Source organism: Acinonyx jubatus, chromosome D3 (genome assembly GCF_027475565.1).
Source record: "Acinonyx jubatus isolate Ajub_Pintada_27869175 chromosome D3, VMU_Ajub_asm_v1.0, whole genome shotgun sequence".
Taxonomy (NCBI): Eukaryota; Metazoa; Chordata; class Mammalia; order Carnivora; family Felidae; genus Acinonyx; species Acinonyx jubatus.
The window spans coordinates 91,502,848-91,528,411 of record NC_069392.1 but is presented as its reverse complement, the minus strand read 5'-3'; the positions used below and the strand labels follow the sequence as shown (position 1 = coordinate 91,528,411).

Here is a 25,564-nt window from a genome sequence, read left to right as displayed (position 1 = left end):
GACCTTGCACTTAAACAGTTTAAGGCCCTGGTACTAATTGTCTAACCCTAAGACTGTGTTGAAAATATGACACAAACAGAGACGGCAGGTAAGGTGATACAGGGCTTCACAGAAAATGTCCTGCACCAGCTGGGTTTCACACGTGTCTACGTGCACACCCCTCATACACAAACCGTGACAGAGCACACCACACGACCAGTTCTCTGTGCGCGTGTGCGCATGTGTGTTTAAGTGTGTACATGTTTATACTCATACACACACATCCCAGCATCTGGAGAATGAATAAAAAATCTACCTTGAATTTGTAGGCATTACGTTATCGTAAGAAAATTAATTAGATACCATATGTAATTGCATAATACTATTTTCGGTAACAGAATTATGACATTTTCTTTCATTTATGTTAACTCTGACGTGATGGCTACATTAAGCAAATGATAAACTAAATCAAAAGTGTCTTGCTGACCTCTTACTGTGAGCTTGCTGTAGAGCTGTGAATTTACTTCCTTGTCTCGCTGAAAACGCCGAAATTCATCAATTGCTTCCCTCATGATGGTAACAGCCAAAACGAATCCCTGAGACAAAATAAAATCAGATATTTGAGAAAACTGGATTATAAATAACAAAACAGTAACAAAAAGTTTTACTCCCCACCCCCCACCCGCCAATTTGTTACTTCTAAAACATAAATGAAAACAAAGACAAAAAGGAACAATGAAACACCACTAAAAATATATAATATATAAGATTTACGATTCTATCAGCCAAAAAATTTTTTTAAATTCGTATCATAGCTTGTACTTCAAGCCAAACATCAGAAAGGACTTAGTAACCTAAAAATAAGGAAACCAACAATCTTCAAAAACCCCATGAATTATATTCAGAACATGCGAGCATTCAAGTTCAAATTAACAAAGACTGACATCAAAATCACACATTTCCTATACTTCTCTTTCTGGTAGAATGAAATGCGTAGCAACAGGAAGCTATCCCAGCACGACAAGTTTCTCCCCGTGGCAGCGTCTACAGACACACGTGGCGCACAAGCACAGCCACCACACTTTTTTTTCTTCACTTTTTTAAAAAATATTTTTATTTAAATTTATTTATTTTGGGGGGGGAAGGGAGAGAGAGAAAGACAGCATGAGCAGGGGAGGGGCAGAAAGAGGGAGAGAGAGAGGATCCCAAGAAGACTCCACACTACCAGCGCAGGGCCCGATGTGGGGCTCGAACCCACAAACCATGAGATCCCGACCTGAGCCGAAATCAAGAGTCGGACGTTCAACCGACTGAGCCACCCAGGCGCCCCTACTTCCTCACTTTTTAAGTAAAAACCTGGACAGATTAACTTGATGCTATCTAAATAAAACTTTTTTCAAAGTGTATTTATTTATTTTGAGAGAAATAGAGAGCACGGGAGTGGGGGAGGTGCAGAGAGAGAGGGAGAAGCCCAAGCAGGCTCCGTGCCGTCAGCGCAGAGCCCAACGTGGGGCTGAACTCACAAACTGTGAGGTCATGACGCGAGCCGAAGTCAAGAGCCAGATGCTTAACCAACTGAGCCACCCAGGCGCCCCTACAGAAAACCTATGTACTTGGAATCTATTGTGAAATCTATTACACCGCTAACGTGGCTGGAGTCATTTTCAAAGGCTACTTGGGTGTTTTCTGACACATTACACGGCTACTCTTCAAGTCAACCTCTCTCGGACCACACTGTCCAGTAGGCTTCGTTTGACTGATGAGCATCCCCCCGTCTACTGTGAAAATGGCCAAGACAAGGCCGGGCAACTCCACTTAGGGGACAGCAACCTGTTATCCCAGGGCTGTTTTTGTGTCGCCGACAGGCTACAGCACATGGGCCCCTGGAACCCGTGGTTCTTGTGTTTACTGAAACACGGCCCTCCCCGGCGCATTCAGAGTTGTGCCACCATCAACACCATGTGACTTTCATCACCCCAAAGAGAAAGCTCACCCCCCTTTCCCATCTCCCCTGCTCTCAGCCCCCTGCAACCATAGTGCCTCTTCCGGGTGACACGGTACGGCTGGCATTTTCACGAGCTGCCAAACTGCTTTCCCAAGTGCTTGTACCACTTAACATGAGCTTACTGGCCATATACACGTTCTCTTGGGATAAGCGTTATTCAGATCCTACGCCCACTTTTCACCTGTGTCATTCGTCTTTTCACGCGAAGTTGTAAGAGCTCTTCGTGTGATTCTGCATATAAATACCTTGTTAGAGAGATGATTTACAAGCGTGAGGTTACACTTTCCAGGTTGTATTGTTTCACTTTCTTGATAGCGTCCTCTGATGCACTCAAGTTTTTAATTTTCATGATGTCCAATTTAAATTGTTTCTTTGGTCACCTGGGCTTTTAGTGTCCAAGATCCCAAAACTCCACCTCTGTTTTCTTCCAGGAGTCTTACTGGGTTCAGCTCTTCCATTTAAGTCTGTAACCCATTCTCGGTTACATTCTGTGTGTGACAGGAGGCAGGGTCCAAATTCATTCTTTGGCTCTGTCTCCACTGACCTGTCTTAGCACCCTTGCCAAAAATCAAGTTGTCCTAAGTGTCAAGGTTTGTTTCTGGACTCGGCGTGTATCCCGTGATCTATCCTTCAGCTGGTACCACACCTTCTTGATGACTATAGCTTCAAAGTAAGTTTGGAATGGGAGGCAGGAGTCCTCCAATACTGATCTACTTTCTAGGACGCACTGGCTACTCTGCGTCTCTTGTATTTCCATATGAATTTTAGGATCGGTTTGTCAATTTCTGCCAAAAAAGCTACGTGGGATTCCCACAGGGATTGTACCGAATCTACAGATCAATTCGGAGAGTGCTATTGTTACAATAATATCAAGTCTTTCAATTCTTGAACGTGGGATGACTTCTATCTATTTAGATCTTTAATTTTTTCAAAAACGTTTTAAGTTTTCAGTATGAAATCTTGCATTTTAGCTAAATCTACTATTTCTCCTTTCTGATGCTCTTATAAATGAAATTACTACACTAATTTCATTTTCAGGTGGTCACTGCTAGTATAGAAAAATATAAGCACTTTTTGTGTATCTACCTTATAACCCCGTAGCCTCACTAACTCATTTATCAGCCCCAGCAAGTCTGTGTGTGTACTCCCCAGACTTGCCTACACACCAGGTCATGCCACTTGTCAACAGAGACAGCTTTTCTCTTTCTTTTCCATCTAAGTGTCTTTTAGCACATAGAAGACAAAAAAAAATATGAAAATCCAAAACAGGAAATACCAAAAATACTTTAAAAAAATTTAGTGTTATCAAAAGCCTTAAAATTTATACACACTTAAACCAAACAGTTCCACGTCTGGAAAGTTATCCTAAAAAACAACAACAACAAAAAAAAAACCAAGGATCCCGGCATCAAATATAAAAAACCGGAAATAGCCTAAATGTCCACAAATAAGAAATTCCTGGTACACTCGTACGATGAAATACCGTATTTCCTTAACTCAAAGATGCCGTTAGTCTCGGGTGAGAAGACAATACCACTTTAAATACACAAATTCTAAGTCACAACTCATTGTCAGTAACGTGAAACACACGCATCTACCCATCCGGGAAAGACAGTTCCGTGAGCCATTCTCACATAGAGAGTATTTACTATTAGGACTCACGTTCACCACGTAGAATTCCGGAAAACTGTGTTTGTGACTGACCCATCCCGAGAGGTAAGAGGAGAATGGCTGTCAAGCACGTTACTTACACACTGAAGACGGTACCGTTAAAGGAGAGGGTCAATCAGGCGAGCGCATGGCCATCACCTGGAAGGTGTTCTGCTCAAGCCCCACCTGAAGAGGGCGCCTTCACCTCTCCTCTGTGAGGCGCAGGTCCCAGATGTGTGTATGTCATCTAAACTGTGCAGGTGGATCTAACTTTCACCCTGTAACCCTATGGCTTAAAGACAGCAAAAGTGAATTCTCCATTCATCAAGGAACTTTAAGCCACAAAACGTTAAGAGTTCCCAGTGCTTCCGAGAACTCGAGAAGTGAAAGTAGGCTTCTACTTCAAAGCAGTAACATTAGAGAAGATGCGACAGAGGGTCGGGTCCCAACTTGTAAAACAGGAGGTGAGCGCTCTTGGGAGGAAACAGAGCCCTGAAGACCGCTGGTGCACACGAGCAGCTCGCAGCCATGCTCCAAACCTAAGGTTTCCCCGAACACGTAACAGATGTGGAGGCCACTCCCGTGCCACCACGTCCGTCTCCGGCTTATCTATCCTGAGAAAAACCCCAAAAGCCAGCCTCAGAACATAAAGCAGATTCCAAGAAAGGCACAGCTGAGGCCAGGGTCTCCTTCACAGGCACGGGACTCTACGACCCACGGACCTCCACCTGCAGAGTTTACATCCACTGAGTCTTAACTGGGTCACTGCAGACTGACGGCCTACGGAAGATGTGGGTAAGTAAGTCTTCCCACAGGAGGGGCCGGGCCTTCCCGCGACCTCAGCACCGACCACGTCCGAGACCGAAGCTACGGTACCGCTACTGGAAAACCCAGACTGGACGCAAGGGGGTGACAGTACTTCAGTGACACAACAGTATTTGAGGTCAGCCTGTTAATCAGAACGGATGACGGGAATGTCTCACGTGGCCGGTCCACAGGCCATGACTAAATCTCGTTTCATAAAGTGGACTTCTTTTTTCCTACTTCGCCAGACGACCCAGGAGTCACGTAAAGTAACTGCCAAAATAATACGCATTTTTATCAAAAGACAAAAAATTCTATTGATATAATACCAGTTTAAACTTGAGGGATTCTTATATACCAGAAGTTTTTTATTTTAAGTTTATTTATTTACTTTGAGGGGCAGAGAGAGAGCGCGAGCACGAGCAGGGGAGGGGCAGAGAGAGGGGGAGAGAGACAATCCCAAGCAGGCTCCACACCGTCAGCACAGAGCCTGACGTGGGGCTCGAATCCATGAACCGTGAGATCATGACCTGAGCAGAAGTCAGAAGCTCAGCTGACTGAGCCACCCAGGAGTCCCCAGAAACTATTTTATGGGGTTTTTAAAATTTTTTTGAATGTTCATTTATTTTTGACGGAGAGAGAGCACGAGTAGGGGAAGGACAGAGAGAGGGAGACACAGAATCCAAAGCAGGCTCCAGGCTCCGAGCCGTCAGCCCAGAGCCCGACGCGGGGCTCGAACCCACGAACCATAAGACCGTGACCTGAGCCGAAGTCGGACGCGTAGCCGACTGAGCCCCCAGGCGCCCAAACTTTTCTATGTTTTTTGAATGAGTCAACTTTTAAATGCCACAAAAACCTAATGAGCAATAAGTCAGACAGGGAAACTGAGGCACAAGGAGCGCAAGTACTTCTGCGAGAGTGGTTGTCCCTGGGCAGCATGCGATAGGAGTCCCCGTGAGTGATGTGCTTTCTCCTTTCTGTACTCCACCCACACCAGCGAAGTACAGAGACACTCAGGAAAGGAGTGGACCGAGGGAAGGACTGTTGAATCATACTGGAAGTCAGAGTCTCTCGCAAACGCCCTGGTCACCCTGGAAGTTACGTGTTAACAAACTTCCAGGACCACATCTTATATGGAAAAGGTAGCATCACCAACCCAGACTTCCTCTAAGAATCATCTGCGTGGGCAGGTCTATCCCACCTCATTCATTCCCACAGAAGCACTGCGATCCGTTTTGGTACTCTGGCTACACTAGCTGTCCCTCAAAGAGCTGTTCCCAAGGCTGAATGATACGAAAGGTAACCCTCATTCCGACACAAGAATGTAATAATGAAATCAATTATTTTCAGTTGACTCTTCTGTCATATGGCAAGATATAACAGAAAGGAGATCAGAGCTGAAGTAAACGATACCGCCAGGAATAACTGACAAAAACGATTACGAAGCTATCAGTGTTTTCAGAAACACCCTTTAGCTGGAGAACAGAGGGAAGGAATCAGAAGTTGCCTGCTGAAAATTAGCAGGCGGGAGACCGAAGATTTCATAACCACCGGCCGGATGACGGGTTTACGCTGGATTGGCGGGTTTCTGTCAGGGAGGAACCTGGAGATGCCGAGCCCTTTTTCTGAGCAAGAAACCTCAGAAGGTTCTGCCTTACAGAACCTCACAAGGCAAGCAGAGAAAAGGCAGTGCGACGTGAGTGTGTACGAAGGCCACGCGCCAGGGCAGGCCCCCCAGGACGGGGTGAACGGGCGGCTCGAGAAACAGGAGGAACTCAGGAGCTGTGAGAATCCTGCTGCTGAATATTTCCTTTACTTTAAAACAAAACAAAAAACAGTATGTGGTCTGGATACAGATTTAGTGTAAATTTGCCGCGACTAATAAAAAAGATCTTCTCTATGTGCTATCTGAATTTTCAGTTTCCAAAAAACGTTTCAGAGGGGAGCTTGGACCAAAGAACCAGTCTACCTAAGCCTCCTTCTGGGATTTGAAGGCGAGCCTGATGCACACATCAACTTTTTAAGACCTTTGCTAAATCAGAGGTTAAAACGTGCATGACAAGCGCAAGCACAAGACTCACAAGTCCTTACTGATCACACGACCAGAGGCACCAACCGCGGCTGCCACCGGGGCAGGGCAGGGCAGGGCGCGGATTCCTAAGCAGGCCAGCTGGAGGTCCACCGGGGCGTGGGGACAGGGGCGCAGGGAACGGCCGGCGCGTCCCGAGGAAGCATGAGGTGCAACTCAAATGGGAGAAGCGGGCCTCTCACTTTTCCGCGGGGCCCCTGAGCCTCTGCTCAGCGTCCCTTCTAGGAGTACTGAGCCAGGTGCCTACCGGGGCACTTCTCTGAGCACAGCGAAGTGAATTCCCACACGCCAAGTGCTTCAAACACCTGTGGTTGACAGGACAGTCAGGTTGGCGGACGTAAACTTCACACGGACAGAGGAAGGGGCGGCTCTGGCCGACACAGCCAATTCTGCGCACACTTAAAAGCAAGTCCTCGTTAGGAATCCACCTGCAACGAACATTCTCTTTGGTTACGAGCCACGTAAGTCACAGTCATGAGGAAAAGACGCAAAAGCAAAACAAACGAACGCTCTGTACGTCAGAGTTTTAAGAGGGTCCCGTGTCCTCAGACAATCAGCGCTAACGGACACTTCAGGCCGAGCTGGCGGTGACACTGGAGGGGTGAGAGCACCCTGCGAAGCCACGGGTAGGAAGAGGGGCCAAAAATAAACACCCTGAGATCCTAAGTACACTTGATCTACGCTTTCACTGGAAAATGGGAAAACTAAGCAGGGCTTAGGCAATGAGACTCCCAGGATGCACAGGGAACAACGTACAATCAGACCGATCGTCACAGCCGAGTCTGTTAACTGTGAAAAATCAGAAAAGAAACTGAAAGTCTCCTTCCCTGGGAAGATGCACAAATCAACTGTGTATATATTCAACGGAACACTTCCGAGAAGCGAAGAGTACGTGAACTAGACCTGTACGTGTCAGGGATCCGTTTTATAAAACAATGTTAAGTCAAAACGCATGTTGCAAAAGGGTACACGGACTAAGGTAATCTTTATGCAAACTTTTCAGAGCATGCAAACAATACGATTTCAGGGAGACAAACATAAGTAGTAAAATTACTGGGAGACGCTTAACAACTGAATCTCAAATGCAAACAGAAGTTGCCTGCAGGGGAAGGAAGGTGAGCAGGGGGAAAAGAGAAAGTCCCCTCTCCGTCGCCTCTCCACAGCCACCTGGCTTGAACTCTGAGCACACCAACTCTGAGCACTGAGGTCTGAGCTTCGGTGTCGCCCGTGTGCTACGCGACACCCACACCGTCACGGGGCTCCCTCTCCCACTCAGGATCAAGTGCGAGCACCCTGACTTCCCTTACAAGCACCGTCCCACGTCCCCACGCTCCAGCGGCACCCCCAGCATCCTGGCCCGAGAGTTTCCGCAACCGTGGCTCCCCGGGCCTGCGCCTCTCTCTTCCCTGACCAGTGCGTGGCCCGGGCTCTCAGAAATCCAGATGTCATCCCAATGCCACCCCTCACAGGGGCCTAACTTAGATAATCCGGCATCTTCCAACCCCACTGATTTCCTGAGTGCACCGTACTGACTCCGTGATCGTTCTGTACTACAAACACCATTACTGTCTCTGCTCAAACCTGCGCTCCTCTGAAGTCTGTGTGGGTGCACAGGAGGAGGGGCTGACTCCAGCGACCCTGCCAACGAGACTTCTGTCCCCTCTGCCAGTCGCCCTGGCGCATCTGAGACCGGCTGTGAGAGGCGGCAGAACTGCGCAGCCCGGAGAAATGAACTCCAGAGCACGCCGCTCACGTCCCGGCTCCGAGAGGAGCACTTCGGCAGGTAAGTGAGCACTGCGCTGGCTCCTTCCCTAAAGGAGGAGTTTCACTACGTTGTCTTGACTGGATTATGCTGACAATCTGCCCAAAAGGGAGCAGTCCAAAGGAAGCAGTCCATTTTTCTAGGTGCAAGGAAGAAAGAAGGCATTCGTATTGTCTACATAAGCTGAAAACTGATGAAAATTATCGGCAAACAGCATCAAACTATCCCAGCGGCATTATGGTGGAAATGGAAGTATTCGATGAGAAGTATCATTTGCCTTTCCAAAACTTTTATGCACTGAGGGGTCAAGCAGAAATGGTCCGGACTTCACTGAGATACTTCAGCCAAAAGTAAGAACCGCCCATCTGTCAGGACAAGAGGGTCGCTGAGCAGATCACACCCTGGTTCCAGAAAGTGCCATCAGCACAGGGGAGAGATCGACCCGTTATCGCAGCCTCAGTACAGAATGCGCCATGGAAACCACCCCACCCCCCCGGCCCCCACCAGCAGGGGTGCCTAGCGGCCTCTCCAGAGGACACCCGAAGCAGTGCACCACCCGGACACTCCTGCAGGGCTGCCTGGCACACATGTGACCGAGCTCTGTAAAATCTTTCACGGAAGTTCACAGATACACGGCAACAATATCACATTTCTTAAAATCTGATCAGTTTCTCTCTCAATCATCTCCACTCTTAAAACCATATTCTAAATAATCATTTAACTTAATTTCAAAAATCTTTTCTTTTACCAGAGGAGCCCAGTAGGTGTAGAGATAGCCTATTTTCAATGCTGGTACAAACTGCGAGCAGGATACTACCAGAAAATAGAGATTCAAGAAAAACTTGAATTGTTCATACAAAACCTAAAAAGGAAAAAGAAAAAATTAACACAGTCCCTCCAAGGAAAATCTTTCATACTTCAATCAAATAATTAAATCGGCACAATATCTAACTACATCTCCATCAAACATTGAGAATATGCCCTGAGTTACAGTAAATTTCTTAATTTTGGCACTGGCTTTCCAATAACCAAATCACATACAAAGCGAGGTAAGGTTACCTCAAAATTATATCTAAAATAAATTGAAAAAAAGACAATTAGAACTTTCAACTATGTTAAAAGCATCCTCTAAAAGTTTTGATTTTCCAGTTTTCCACACTGACCTACATATAAATATCTTTGTACGTACAGCAAAGCAGATGAGATAGCAAGTCCTTTCCAGTGTTGGTGGTCGATCAATATATATTTATATACACACAAATGTGCATCTTGGTAACTCAGAAAATCTTACAATGGGAAAGTCGTGTTAACCTTGTATTTATGCAACGGTAAAAAATAAAACACGACAGCCACGTTTCTGAACACGAACGTCAGGGCAGTTTCACAAAAGCTAAGTGAACAGGCAGAGAGTGCACACAACGTGACTTCACAAAACCGCCTCCGCCTCCTGTAAATATCTGCTTCCCGCAGACGGTAAGAGACGATGACATATAAAAGAATGTGAATTCCAAAGCAATTTTGGAGACAGATGCCTATGTATTTTTTACAGACTCTTAGCAGTGAACCTGCAACAAGAGCTTCAAATATAAAATAAATATCATTCAACAAAATGTTAGGAAGGCAAATCCTGCAACTTTCTGTTTTTGTTTTTTAATTCAAATAGAGTTGTCTTTAAGGAAGAAAACCCAAGATCCGGTATATTAATACACTTCTATTTACAAATTCTCAAACTATTAAATTGAAATTGAAAACGAAAATGGAAGAAACCTCGTGTTTACAGACGAGAATAACTCAAACAGCAGTTGTAACCGCAATTAAACTTCCATCCTTGCAACTTGCAGTCGAAATCTCCTTGGATACCATTTTTTATGCAACTCGAAGGTAGGAAAATTTCAACCAGAGCAGAGCAGTGGGTTAAGTACTTACTGTTGACTTAAAGAGTCCGGAACCACAGGTTTCACGTAATGAAGTTTTCTACATCAACACACAGTTGCTTGTGCAACTAAAGCATCGGCTGCATTGATAACATGTTTATATTCATAATCATATTCAATTGCTGTCTGAAAATGTTTTCAGTCATTTCATAAATTAATCTCAGCAGGAGAGAAAGCTCTTTTTCCTCAGTGATTTCTTTAAAATCTCTGTTAGCATAAATTATATCTATTAGCAATTCAAAAATTGCCATTTGGTGCTAAAAATGGCATTGAATTCCTACTGTGCAATTACCAAATGTTTCTAAAATACTACGTTTTAGATGAAAAGCCTAATTTAAGAGACAATCTAAGGAAAAAAATTCACACGGTAATACTTGCGCAGACAACCCATCAACAGGTATTTTCAGGACACAGCCAATCTTGGCAGGCTGTGTGGATTTACTCTGGTCAAAATTAAGCTGCACTGTTGGCTTTAAGCCACTGTAATCAATACTTTCTTGTCTACTGAATGAACTTTGTGACCTTTAGGAAAATGTGCAATGCTTAGCCAATCCGCGAGTATTTAATAATTTAAAATTAAAAAGAAAGCAGCAGCTTCATTCAATGCAGATGAGAGTATTTATCTGCCTGAAAGACAGTTTACATTTTATATCCTGACAAAAGAGCAGTCTTTCAATTACGGAGCCAACGGTTTTGTGTGTTTTAATAAAGAGCAAATTAGATATCAAGCATTCACCAACTATTAGATGGATGGGGAAGGGTGGTGGGAAGTAATCAATGCCCAACATAAAATCGGCATGATTATTTACATAAAAACATGAAAAATAAGACAGCTCTTATTTCACAAAACCAAGAGACTTTCTTGCAAAATAGCATAAAGCTAATAACTAGAACATGTCAAAAACTTTGATCTAGAAACATAATCAGTAGTAGCTGCCTTTTGCCTGTAGAAAGATGAATAAATTCGTCTATTAAAATAGGAAATGATGCACAAAAATCAAAAATTATCCAATCATTCTAAATACGTACAGGCTGAGTTTGTACGTATTTAAGACAAAAATATCACCAGCAATAAAAAAAAATTAATCAAATATTTAAACCTCAATATTTATACTCAGCATAATACCTATTTAAGATAACGAATAATACAATAATACATGGCCTGAAATTCATAATGTGAAGTAGAAAATCCATCTATAAATGCTTACAGAGATTCTGTTAACGGAGTCCTGTCTGTGTAAGCACTTATGTTACTCTCATTTGGAGGCTCCTACGCAGGCTTTACACTTGGCATTCAGCTTCACTTCCAAACAAAACTTACAGCTCTTTTCTGATAATTTAATTCAGGCCTACTTGGTTATTTCTACAGTAGCATAAATATTTTTATCTAAGGCTGAAGTCAAACTATAAACTTTCTCTTCTTTTTTTTTTTTTTAATGTTTATTTTTGAGACAGAGAGAGACAGAGCATGAACAGGAGAGGGTCAGAGAGAGAGGGAGACACAGAATCTGAAACAGGCTCCAGGCTCCGAGCTGTCAGCACAGAGCCCGACGCGGGGCTCGAACTCACGGACTGCGAGATCATGACCTGAGCCGAAGTCGGCCGCTTAACCGACTGAGCCACCCAGGCGCCCCAAACTATAAACTTTCTTAAGTTGAACTCTATGCGGTACCCGTAAAAGTGTGCATGAATTATTTAACAATCATCTGAAATGTGAATGGTTCAAAAACAAAGGGACACTGATTTGGACGGGACACGATTAAAAGGGGGGAAAAACAGTGAAAACAAAAGCAGCTGGCAATGTCTCATATAAAAGCCCAGTTTTCAGAATGTAACAGCCTTACCCCGGGTATAAAGGTAAATATATTGTATTTCTGGTTTTTGATAGAGTTTCGGGGATGTTTCTCTTCACACTTTTCAGGACATCCGAGCCACACTGTGCGAGCTTTTAGTTCTCTCTTTCTTTGACAAATATTTACCAGCCAATCACAGCAACTGCATGAAAAAAAGAGACACATTATGAATGCTCTATTCCAAGTCTTTAAACTAATCGTACACATTTAGAGCCAATACGGATTGTTTCTGTGTATATGCACCAGACACTGACAGCGTATCTAAAGCTAATCTGTAGGGTTGTCTTAAAGTAAGTTTTATGGATATGAAGGTGTGACATAAAACACTGAGAGAAACTCGTATGAGCGAGTATATGACGACTTTTAGAATCTCAAGGAAACTATCTTCCCTGTTTAGACCAAACAGGGTCGAAACAAAACGAAAAACAAAAAACAAAAACAGAAAACCACACTGACATTCTGAAGTAGTCAATGCTTTACTACGCTGAGAAAAAGACAGTCTGTTGTTCATAATTCTCAACACACCGCTCAGGAATTTGATGATAGAGGTCCTCAGACATCAATTCATCCCAAATGTGACCTGCCCTCTCTTGAGGGGACCACTTTTTTCCTTTCTAAAAAGGGGACTTTTCTAGTAGCATTAATACAAAGTTAAGACTTACGGCTCAATTCAGTATTTAGAAAGGGTACTGATGCTCTGTGGGATGTTCTAGTGACAGTGACAGCTCCACTGCATTGTCATGCAGCCATGCTCATCTGTGCAGTAAACACGTTAGATCTGTCCTTGCTCTAACAGCACCAGGGCTCCAGGAGCACAAATACTTCTACTCCCTGGACGTCCAAACCACCATTTTTGGATAGAGAGAATAAAGTTTTCTCAAAATACTTAAGAAAATGATGAAAAGGCATCAGAGCCATCTCAACTGAGTGTAACATAATCATGAATTTAAAATCTGATCTAATTCAGATCCCCAAAACGCCGAGGAAGCCTGGGAACAGTCTTCCAGGTGCACTCCAGGCTGGACGGGCAGGCCGGCAGCAGAAGGCGCAAATGCCGAACTCCCCTCGGTGACAGAGTAAGCTCAAAAGGTCACAGTAATTTTGCGTGACGACGACAGTCTTCTAGGCGTCATTACAAAATGAGGCTGATGCGTCTGGACTTGTACCTTGAAGTCACCGCCTAACTTCCACGGTGGGGCACTAACCGACACGACACTCCGGAAATAGCCTGCCTTGCAAGTGATCAAAACGCAGACACGGCGCTTCACGGCCCAGCCGGGGGGTATCCCATGTGAGCGTACAGATGTGTGCAGGCGTCTCTACGGACGGTCCGCCTACTTGCCAGCTGTGCCCAGAAGATCTTCGGTCTGGAAGGGCAGGGCTTTGCCCTCGGAAGCCCCCTGGCCTTCGGTCGTGGGCACCCGGCCACAGCACCGGGAGCACTGTCACTGTGAGTGAGCTCTCCCACGATGGGAATGCATGCGGCGGGTCAGCTCTGACACACCCCCAGCGACCCTCCTGGTTCAACTTTTAAGAACAGACAGCATCTTCACATATCAAGTATACTTTTAAGTCCCCGACTGTTATAAATCAGGATGTTATTAAAGTGATTTAAGGCTGTCTAAGTATTCCCATGTTTACTGCTTTCTTTGGGGGGGGGGGGGGTGGGAGAGTAAGGGATCGTCAAGTAGCTTTAGTAAAATGTTAGGGATTTGTGATCTGTTCAGGCGTGAATGAAACAAAAATTAAATAAGACTTCAAATAAAATATAATAAGCATCAAACTCCCATTTCTCACCTTGCTGCTGCTTCTACTGTGTGGCCTGGACACCCTCCCAAGGACTCTTCTCCTCTGGCACCATCCACCTTGCCACGCCCCTGCCACCCGCCCCTCCCCCGTCAGGACCCCAGACACCCCGGAGGTCAGGGGGCTCCCTCCGGCAGCAGCTCAAAATTGCCAGCCTCTTATCTACCGCATACAGCCGGTACTCCTGGTGCACAAAAGCCACACAGTTATGGTACATGAGACCCACGTTACACGAGCCGGGAGGGACTCTTGCCCAAACTCAGGGTTCAATCGGTCTGACACCCGCAACTACCTTCCGGAGATGTCAGACCCCCACGTCTCCCCCAGGAGGAAACTGGGGGCCAGAAAAGTAAGCAATATCTCCAAGACGAAACAACTCGTTGCTGGCAGAGCTACGTGGCTTCCCGAGTCACACTCAGAATGCCTCCAATCTTAGACAGTTGCATCTGACACAGAAGCGCACGTTACTGGGAGCGCCCGGGTGGCTCCGTCGGCTGGGCGTCCGACTTCGGCTCAGGTCACGATCTCACAGTCTGTGGGTTCGAGCCCTGCGTCGGGCTCTGGGCTGATGGCTCAGAGGCTGGAGCCGGCTTCGGATTCAGTGTCTCCCCTCTCTTTGCCCCTCCCCCACCCACTCTCTGTCTCTCGATAATAAATATTAAAAAAAAAAGCTTTTTAAAAAGAAGTGCACAGGGGCGCCTGGGTGGCTCAGTCGGTTAAGCGGCCGACTTCGGCTCAGGTCATGATCTCGTGGTCTGTGAGTTCTAGCCCCACGTCGGGCTCTGTGCTGACAGCTTGGAGCTCAGAGACTGGAGCCTGCTTCAGATTCTGTGTCTCCCTCTCTCTGACCCTCCCCTGTTCATGCTCTGTCTCTCCCTGTCTCAAAAATAAATAAACGTTGGGGCGCCTGGATGGCTCAGTCGGGTAAGCGGCCGACTTCGGCTCAGGTCATAATCTCGCGGTCTATGACTTCGAGCCCCGCGTCGGGCTCTGGGCTGACAGCTCAGAGCCTGGAGCCTGCTTCATATTCTGGGTCTCCCTCTCTCTCTCTCTCTGCCCTCTCCTGCTTATGCTGTCTCTGTCTCTCAAAAATAAACAAACACTAAGAAAAATTTTTAAAATAAATAAATAAATAAACGTTAAAAAAAAAATTTAAAAAGAAGTCCACGTTACCGTACTGCCCACTATAGCATCCGCTGGCCAGATGACTTTTTTTTTTAAGTTTAGTCAAGAGAGAGAGAACAAAAGAGAAAGAGTGCAAGCATGAGTGGGGGAGGGCCGGAGAAGAGAGAATCCCAAACAGGCGGCATGATGTCAGCATGGAGCCCAACGGGGGGCTCAGTCTCACAAACCGCGAGACCACGGCCAGAGCCGCCATCGAGAGTGGGACGCTAAACTGACTGAGCCACCCAGACTATTCATTCGGCATGTAACTATCTCAGTATGAATCAAAATTCAGTGAAATAAAAAGTCCAGTTCCTCAGTTACATTAGCCGCATTTCAAGGGCTCAACAGCCACCTTGGCCAGCGGCTACCATACCGGACATCGCAGATCTAGAACATTCCCATCGTCACAGGGAGGGTTAGCGGGCAGGGCTGGTCCACAGGGAGCACGGTGCGGACACAGGCGCAGCAGACAGGATACAAGCTTCCTATGTGTGTGCTTCCTTTAGCACTTCAATTCGGGGCGAAAATCCTCCAGCAAAGTATTCAAACAGGAATTTTTGTTCCGAAACACCTACTTACCTAATGTGTGTGACAGCTTAATGTACACGAGTCGGGCAAATCTACCGTGATATTGAAAACAAGAAAAACTGAGCGTTTGAAAAATGTATGTAAAATTTAGAAAATGTGGGTTTTACAAAGTTTACGCTGGTATCAGCATATTCTTATACAGACAAAAGGCTCCATAAATGTAAAACCACTTTGAGCATCACATGCACACTGCAGACAACAGCTAAAATAAAAACGTCAACATCAACACCACTGCGTGTAGCACCTGAACCTAACAACCCAGTGAGTTCCAAAGCCTTATACTCTATAAACTCTAAATTAAATACCAAGGGCTAAAAACACGTACACTCAACAGTTTATTAATTTTTCCCTATAGCCCTGTATAGGAAAAAAAAAAAAAAAGATTCCTAGACTTCCAAGATGTAACGATTATTTGAAACACTTGCCTACTAGTAACTATCAACAAAAGTATTATTACTAAGTATTTCCTTATACAAATACAAAAGAAAGTAGTAGACAGGGAGCCACAATCCAATCACGTGCTATTTCACAGAATTAAATGAATGCAGAGCCTTGAGGGTTTAAGAGCCTGGGGTCCCACCAGAATTGCCACTGGCGACGCAGGCAGAAACTAGGAGCAGGAGGGGAAGACGGGTGCCTTGAGTGCATAAGCCCCCAAGATGAGGAACCCAGAAAGTATACTTAAGCCTCATGGAGCTGTAGAGGTAAGCAGGAAAATAAAATGAGGGGCAATTTCTGAGGAAGATGGATTTGTGAATACTGATAACAAGAGGGCGAATGAAACGGAGGTCCTTGGGAGGAAACACCCAGGAGCTAGCTTCACCTGGTAACACTTCTTTGGAAGTGGAATATTTTCTAAGTGAGCGATTGCTCAGGAGACACTGCCCATTTATACATAAATCACCTTACATTGTCAAGTCAAATAAGACTAAATCCAAGAGTGAATACGGCGGAGCAGCATGGACACCCTCAGCTTGTCTTGTCCCTGAAACGCAGCCAGATCAGCACCAAGCCATTCTGCACACCTAGGAAACTGATCTGCGGATTAACACAACAATCCGTATACCCTGAGCCACAGAACTCGGCAGGTACGCCGTGCGGAGACGTGAACTGGTGGAGAAAAAAGCCCCAGAAGGTAGGGAGCTGTTTTCGTGGAGAGAGGACAGAGAAAGAGAAAGGGGGAGAGTGAGGCACATCAAGATCGTGCAAGAAAAGCACTCCCCCCAAAAGCAGCTGGAGAGAAAGAGTGAAAACACTCGCAGGGAACTGAACAAGGAATCTGTTCCCCAAAACCACTGACGAGAAGAAAGGAGAGGGTTTCAGTACCACCAGGATTCTACAAACAGTGGAACACAGTCTGAAGTTCTGGAGCCCAGTGCCCGGCGGTGCTCTGGTGAGGAAGCGGGGCGGAGCCCCAGGAGCAGGCAGCGGGGTCTGAGAGGTCCGTGTGCCACACGGGGAGAAGCAGTTCTGCTGCTTGGCGTGCATTTGGTAGAGGCCATAAAGCCTCCCCACGGGCAAAGGTCCCAGGGGATCCCAGAGAGCAGCCACGTTTGCTGGTATTGGGACAAAGATGCCAGAGTGTGGCAAAACCTGGTGCCAGCTGTGTGTTGTGACTGGCCATAACCTCCGAACCTCCGCTGCTGTGCAACGGCATGAACATTTTCTGGGCCAAGCCAGGACCGGCCATTGCTCAGTGAGACCCTCCCCCAGAGAGCTGGTGTGGGTCCAAGCCACGGGGGTCTCTAAAGTCTACAGGGTACCCTATCTGTGTAAAGATGGGGAGTGGACGGAGGCCTGAGACAACGGAGAGGTGCCTGATCACCAGTCGGTGAAAGAGCGAAGTTCCTGTGCCAGAGACTAGGCAACCGGGTGAAACCATTTCCATCTCTCATGTGCACGCACGTGTGCCACAATGATCCACCTCAGTAAGCTACGCAGCGCCACCTACTGGACAATACAGCCGTTACACCAAGCCCTGCCCAACTGCGCCATCCAAGTACACCATCCAGAAGACCAGCACAAGTCCCTCCACCTGCTTAATGTACGGACTATAGCGGGCTTCACTGTTCAGTTCTAAGGGAAACTGGATGTAACTTCACTGTAGTTTCATTCTGTTTTCTGGCTCAAGTATTTGTTCGTTTGCTTGCTTTGTTTTTGCTTACATTGTTTTCTTTTTTTCGTTTTTCTTCCTCATTCTTGCATACAGAAAAATTTATTTTTATTATTTTTTATTTTATTTTTTACTTTACAAATTTTTTATTCTATTTCATTTCATTCTATTTTACTATATAATTTTTTAATTTTTTTCTTACCTTTTTTTCTTTCCTTTTCTCTCTATTCTATCAAGTTTCTTTCAACAAGCAGATGAAAACACACCTAGCATCAAGCTTCATTTGATTTTTTGCTTTGTTTTTAATTTTTTAATTTTTATATTTTACTTTTTCTTTTCCTCCAAGATGACAAAATGAAGAACAAAAGAAAGAAGAGAAAGACATGACAGCCGAGGCTTAATCAACACAAATATAAGGAAGATGTCTGACCTAGAATTTAGAACCATGATAATAAGAATACTAGCTGGGGTTGAAAAAAGTCTAGAACCCCTTTCTGCGGAGATGAAAGAATTAAATCTAGTCAGCACGAAATTAAAGATGCTACAACCGAGATGCAATCTCAAATGGATGCGATGACAGAAAAGATGGATGAAGCAGAGCAGCAAATCAGCAATTAAGACAATAAAACTATGGAGAATAATGAAGAAGGAAAATGGAGGGAAATAAAGGCAAAATATCACGATTTGAGACTTAGAGAACTCAGTGACTTATTAAAAAGGAGTAACATCCGAATGATAGGAGTCCCAGAAGAGACAGAAAAGGGGGGAGAAGGTTTACATGAGCAAATTATAGCAGGAAACTATCCTAATCCGGGGAAGGACACAGGCATCAAAATCCAAGAAGCACAGAGAACTCCGATTAGATTTACCAAAAACCAACAATCACCAAGGCAGATAACAGTCAAATTCACAAAATACACAGAGAAAGAATTATGAAAGCAGCAAGGGGGAAAAAAAAAACTTTTTAACCTATAAGGGAACACAGTTCAGGCTCACAGCAGACCTAGCCACAGAAACGTGACAGGCAGAAAGAAGTGGCAGGATATATTCAACATGCTGAATTGGAAAAATATGCAGCCAAGAATTCTTTATCCAGCAAGGCTCTCATTCAAAATAGAAGGAGATATAAAGAGTTTCCCACACAAACAAAAACTAAAGGAGTCTGTGACCACTAAACCAGCCCCACAAGAAATTCTAAGGGGGACCCTTTGAGTGGAGAAAAGAAAAAAACAAAACAAAAATTAGACCAAAATCAACAAAGACTGGAAAGGACCAGAGAATATCACCAGAGACATGAACTCAAAAGGCAACCCAATGGCACCAAATTCATATCTTTCAATAGTCACTCTAAATGTCAATGGACTAAATGCTCCAATCAAGAGACATAGGCTCTATACAAGACCCATCTATAGGCTACTTACAAGAGACTCATTTTAACCTAAAGACACCTTCACATTGAAAGTAAGTGGATGGAGAACCATCTATCATGCTAACGGTTGTCAAAAGCCGGTGTAGCCATACTTATATCAGACAAACTAGATTTTAAAATAAAGACTGTAACAAGAGATGAAGAAGGGCATTATAACATAATTAAGGGGTCTATCCACCAAGATCTCACTGCTGTAAATATTTATGTCCCCAACATGGAGCCACCCAAATATATAAATCAATTAATCACAAACATAAAGAAACTCACTGATAATAATACCCTAAGAGTAGGGGACTTCAACACCCCCTTACAATAATGGACAGATCATCGAAACATAAAATTAACAAGGAAGCAATGGCTAAGAATGACACACTGGACCAGATGGACTTAACAAATATATTCAGAACATTTCATCCTAAATCAGAAGAATACACATTCTTCCAAGTGCACATGGAACATTCTCCAGAATTCATCACATACTGGGTCACAAATCAGCCCTCAACAAGTACAGAAAGACCGAGATCATATCCTGCACGTTTTCAGACCACACTGCTATGAAACTCAAAATCAACCACAAGAAAAACTGTGAAAAGACCAGGAATACTTGGAAATTAAGCAATACTCTACTAAAGAATGAATGGGTTAACCGAGAAATTAAAGAGAAAATTAAAAAGGACGTGGAAGCTAATGAAAATGAAAACACAACCCAAAACCTCTGGGATGCAGCAGAGGTGGTCCTAAGTGAGAAGTATATAGCAATCCAGGCCTTCCTAAAGAAGGAAGAAAAGTCTCAAATACACAACCTAACCTTACACCTAAAAGAGCTGGAAAAGAACAGCAAATAAAGCCCAAAACTAGCAGAAGAAGGGAAATAATAAAGATTAGAGCAGAAATCAATGATATCGAAATCAGAGAAACAGCTGACCAGATCAATGAAACCAGGAGCTTGTTCCTTGAAAGAATTAACAAAATTGATAAACCCTTAGCTAGATTAATCAAAAAGAAAAAACAAAGGATCCAAATGAAATACTTTCATTTCACAAATGAAAGAGCAGAGATCACAACCAATGCTGCAAAATACATACAATAGTAAGAAAATATTATGAGCAATTATATGTCAACAAACTGGGCAACCTGGAAGAAATGGTCAAATTCCTAAAGATAGAATCTACCAAAACTGAAACAGGAAGAAACAAAAAATTTGAACAGACCCATAACCAGTAAAGAAATTGAATCAGCAATCAAAAATCTCCCAACAAATAAGAATCCAGGGCCAGATGGCTTTCCAGGAGAATTCTACCAAACATTTAAAGAAGAATTAACACCTATTCTTTTGGAGCTGTTGCAAAAAATAGAAATGGAAGGAAAACTTCCAAACTCATTCTACAAGGCCAACATTACCTTGATTCCAAAACCAGACAAAGACCCCACTAAAAAGGAGAACTAGAGACCAATTTCCTCATGAACATGGATACAAAAGTTCTCACCAGGATACTAGCCAAACAGATCCAACAATACATTAAAAGAATTATTCACCACAATCAAGTGGGATTTATTCCTGGGATGCAGGGCTGGTTCAATATCCACAAATCAATGTGACATATCACATTAACAAAAGAAAGGACAAGACCCACAAGATCCTCTCAATAGATGCCGAAAAAGCATTTGACAAAATACAGCATCCTTTATTGATAAAAATCCCCAAGAAAGTAGGGATAGAAGGATCGTACCTCAAGATCATAAAGGCCATATATGAAAAACCCACCGCTAATATCATCCTCAATGGGGAAAAACTGAAAGCTTTCCCCCTAAGGTCAAGAACACAACAGGGATGTCCACTCTTACCACTGTTATTCAACATAGTATTGAAAAGTACTAGCCTCAGCAATCAGACAACACAAAGAAATAACAGGGATCCAAATCGTCAAGGAGGAAATCAAACATTCACTCTTTGCAGAAGACATGATACTCTACGTGGAAAACCCAAAGACTCCACCAAAAAACTGATAACACTGATATGTGAAATCAGCAAAGTTGCAGGATATAAAATCAAGGCACCAAAATCGGTTGCATTTCTATACACCAATAACGAAGCAACAGAAAGAGAAATGAAGGAATTGATCCCATTTACAATTGCACCAAAAACCATAAAATACCTCGGAATAAACCTAACTAAAGAGGTGAAAAATCTATAGACTGAAAACTATAGAAAGCTTATGAAAGAAACTGAAGACACAAAAAAATGGAAAACCTTCCACGCTCATAGATTGAAAGAACAAATATGGTTAATATATAGCTCCCGAGGCTCCCACAGCCACACGGCCCCTACCAAGTTCGCAACGGTTCAGGCTCTCTCACTGACAGAAACTCGTAACACTATGCTGGGTGCAATACAAATGCATCACTATTGATTCTCCTTTGTTGGTTATTATCTCTCTACCAAAGCCAGGACCGGTTTTCCCATGTTTTCAATCCTCATCTGGATCCCAGTCATCTCCTCACCCAAATGACCCCATGTTCCCAACTAAGGACAAGACAAAAGTCATCCCGGGGGCGACTGGGTGGCTCAGTCGGTCAAGTGCCTGATTCATGATTTCCGCTCAGGTCATGATCTCACGGTTCATGAAATCAAGCCCTACATCGGGCTCTGGTGTTGAGTGTGGAGGCTGCTTAGGATTCCCTCTCTCCTTCTGTCCCTCCCAAGCTTGCACGCACACTCTAAATTTTTTTAATCAAAAAAAAAAAAAAAAAAAAGACAAAAGTCACCTTCTCTACCACTTCTCCACTCTTCCAGTGCTACCCTTCCCCCCCCCCCCCCCCCCCCGCCTAAGAGAATGGATTCTAGTCTTCCTTCCCAGAACTGTCCTTCTCCCCAAGGTGTCCCTTTCCTTTATTTTTCATAGACCTATGCCACATGTCCTGTGACGTGTTCAGAAACACCATCCTTCCATGTGGCTTCTTCTATGACAATGACAGGACTCTCAAATCTGTATCTCTAGATCCTGTTTCTGAATCTGACACAAATGTTTGTATTACACCCACCCAACACAAGAGAGATTTGAAAAACAATTTTTTTAATGTTCATTCATTTTTGAGAGAGAGACAGAACACAAGTGGGGGAGGGGCAGAGAGAGAGACACACACAGAATCAGAAGCAGGCTCCAGGCTCTGAGCTGTCAGCTGACACTGGGCTCGAACTCACAGACCTCGAGATCATGACCTAAGGCAAGTCAGACGCTTGACCGACTGAGCCACCTAGGCACACCCCAAAGAGAGATTTTAAATAAGAAAACTATCAATAGTTTTAGATGAGTAATCTATTTTAAACAAACAAACAAACCCATAGCTCACATCATACTTAGTGGTGAAATATGGAAAGCTTTCTCCCAAAGGCTGGGAACAAGAGGCAACAAGGGGGGTCATCTGGGTGGCTCAGTCGGTTGAACATCTAACTCTTGATTATGGCTCAGGTCATGATCCCAGGGTCGTAGGACTGAGCCCTCATCAGACTCCCCATTGGGCATGGAGCCTGCCTGGGGTTCCTTCTCTCTCCCTCTGCCTCTCTCCTGCTTGCACTCTCTTGCTCTCTGCCTAAAAAAAATTAAAATTAAAATTTAAAAAAGTAGCAAAAAGGTATACCCACCACTGCTGTTTCACATAATAGTGTATGTTCCAGACAGACCCATATGCAAAAAAAGAAAATAAAAGGCATACAGGCTTAAAGGAAGAAATAAAATTGTCTCTATTTGCAGATGACATAACTGTTCATGTAGAAAATTACAAAAAAACACTCTTAGCACTAACAGTAAGCTCAGCAAGGTTGCAAGATAAAAGACAAACACAAAATTCAACTCTAGTTCTGCACACCAGCAATGAACATATGGAAACCAAAATTTAAAATACCATGCCATGGGGCACATGGGTGGCTCAGTCAGTTTAAGCATCCACTTCGGCTCAGGTCATGATATCGAGGTTTGTGGGTTTGAGCCCTGCATCAGGCTCTGTGTTGATAGCTCAGCGCCTGGAGTCTGCTTTGGATTCTGTGTCTCCCTCTCTCTCTGCCCCTCCCTGCCCCCAAAATAAACAAACATAAAAATATAAAATAATTAATTAGAATAAAATAAAATGCCATGTCAGTTACAAACACGAAAGGAAGGAAGGGAGGAAGGGAGGAAGGAAGGAAGACTGACTGACTTAGGAATAAACCTAACATGTATAAGACCTGGGTTCTGAAACTATAAAATGCTGATGAAAAATATCAAAGTTCTAAATAAACGGAGAGAAGTAAATTGTGATCTAGAAGATTCAACATAGTAAAGATGTCAATTTCCCCAAGTTAATATACAGGTTAAACATAATCCCTTCTCAAAATTCCTGGAAGGACTTTATAGATTGGAAAAGATTATCTAAAATGTCTATGGAAAGGGACAGGAACCAGAATAGCTAAAAGAATCTGGAAAAAGAAGAACAAAATACAAGGAATCAACTGGCCTCTTTTTAAGACCTAGATGAAGAGAGAGCACTCCAGACTGAGGGGCACTAGCAGGGCAAACAGACAGACAGTACAGATAACAAAAGAGAGCAGACAGCCCCGCTCACGGACAGCCGACAGACTGGTGACACCAGTACAAGAGCCATTCAGGAAGGAAGGATGTTCTTTCCAACAAATGGTGCTGAGGCATCTGGATATACATAGGCAAAAAAAAAAAAAAAAAAAAATCTCCACCGAAACTTCCCACCTAGCACAAAAATTACTCAAAAGGATCTAAATATAAACTATAAAAGTTGTCAGGGCACCCGGGTGGCTCAGTTGCTTATGCGGCCGACTTCGGCTCAGGTCACGATCTCACAGTTTCATGGGTTGGAGCCCCGCATCCGGCTCTGTGCTGACAGCTCAGAGTCTGGAGCCTGCTTGGGATTCTGTGTCTCAGTCTCTCTCTGCCCCTCCCCCACTTCTGCTTGGTCTCTCTCTCTCTCTCTCTCTCTCTCAAAAATTAAATAAACATTAAAAAAATTAAAAAGAAAAACTATAAAACTTGTAGAAGAAAATCTCTGAGACACAGGGCTAAGTGAAAAGTTCTCAGATGTGACATCAAAAGTATAATGCTCAACGGAAAAACAATCAAAATCAAAGACTTTGGATCTGTGGAAAAACTCTTTCAGAGGATGGAAAGGTAAGCTACAGAGTGGAAGAAAATATTTGCAACCAGCCTAGCTGACAGAAGATTCACAAGTAAAATATAGAAGGGGGCGCCTGGGTGGCTCAGTCGGTTGTCTGACTTCAGCTCAGGTCATGATCTGTGGTTCATGAGTTCAAGTCCCACATAGGGTTCTGTGCTGACAGCTCAGAGCCTGGAGCCTGTTTCACATTCTGTGTCTCCCTCTCTCTCTGCCCCTCCCCCACTTGCACTCTGTCTCTCTCTCTGTCTCTCTCAAAAGTAAATAAACGTTTGGGGTGCCTGGGTGACTCAGTCGGTTGAGCGTCTGACTTCGGCCCAGGTCATGAGCTTGCGGTTCGTGGGTTTGGGCCCTGCATCGGGCTCTGTGCTTACAGTTCAGAGCCTGGAGCCTGCTTCAGATCCTGTGTCTCCCTCTGTCTCTGCCCCTCCCCTGCTCATGTTTGTCTCTCTCTCTCTCTCAAAATAAAATAAAATTAAAATAAACATTAAAAAAAAACTTTAAGGGGCACGTGGGTGGCTCAATTAAGTGTTTGACTTAGGCTCAGGTCATGATCTCGCGGTTTGTGGGTTGGAGCCCTACAGTTCAGAGCCTGGAGCCTGCTTCGGATTCTGTGTCTCCCTCTCTTTGTCCCTCCCCATCTTGTGCTCTCTCTCTCTCAAAAGTAAATGAATAAACATTAAAAGAAATTAAAAACCAAAAGATTTAAAAAATAATAAATAAAATTTAAAATACGTGAAGAACTCTCAAAACTCAACAGAAATAAAACAAAACCAAGAAGAAAAAGGACTAGACCTAAAGAAACACTTACTGAACAAGATATGCCAATGGCAAGTAAGATAATCTCGCTCGTCACTTAGAAAACGCAAACAAAGACCACAGTGAGCCGTTACCACACACATATTACAGCAACCAAAATAAAAACAGTGACAACAAATGTTGACATGGAGACACTGAATCTCGCACACACTGCTGGTGGGAATGTAAAATGGCACAACCAGTCTGGGAAATATAAATAGTCCAGTGGTTTCTTAGAAAACTAAACACACACCTAGGATGCAGCCCAGCAATTGTGCTCCTGCACGTTTATCCTAGAGAAATGAAAACACGTCCACACACAAAACACCTGCACTTGCTGGTTCACAGCAGCTTTATTGGTAACGTCCAAACACTTGAAACAATCTCAATGTTCTGCACAGCAAGTGGT

At 44.0% G+C, this 25,564-nt stretch overlaps 1 protein-coding gene across 12 annotated transcripts in view; it reads right to left on the bottom strand.

The window, feature by feature from the left end:
• ATP9B (ATPase phospholipid transporting 9B (putative)) overlaps positions 1-25,564 on the bottom strand; it is a 249,096-nt gene that overhangs the window by 199,007 nt on the left and 24,525 nt on the right. For 9 of the 12 annotated variants that reach the window (XM_053206081.1, XM_053206082.1, XM_053206079.1 and 6 more), the window contains exons 3-5: positions 12,068-12,218; positions 9,038-9,151; positions 467-575 (exon numbers count right to left, since the gene is read on the bottom strand). In XM_053206081.1, coding sequence (XP_053062056.1) covers positions 467-575; positions 9,038-9,151; positions 12,068-12,218 — 374 coding nt within the window. Of the gene's footprint in view, positions 1-466; positions 576-9,037; positions 9,152-10,215; positions 10,431-12,067; positions 12,219-25,564 lie in introns of those variants that run through there. The other 3 variants (XM_053206080.1, XM_027069214.2, XM_053206083.1) reach the window with 2 other exon arrangements.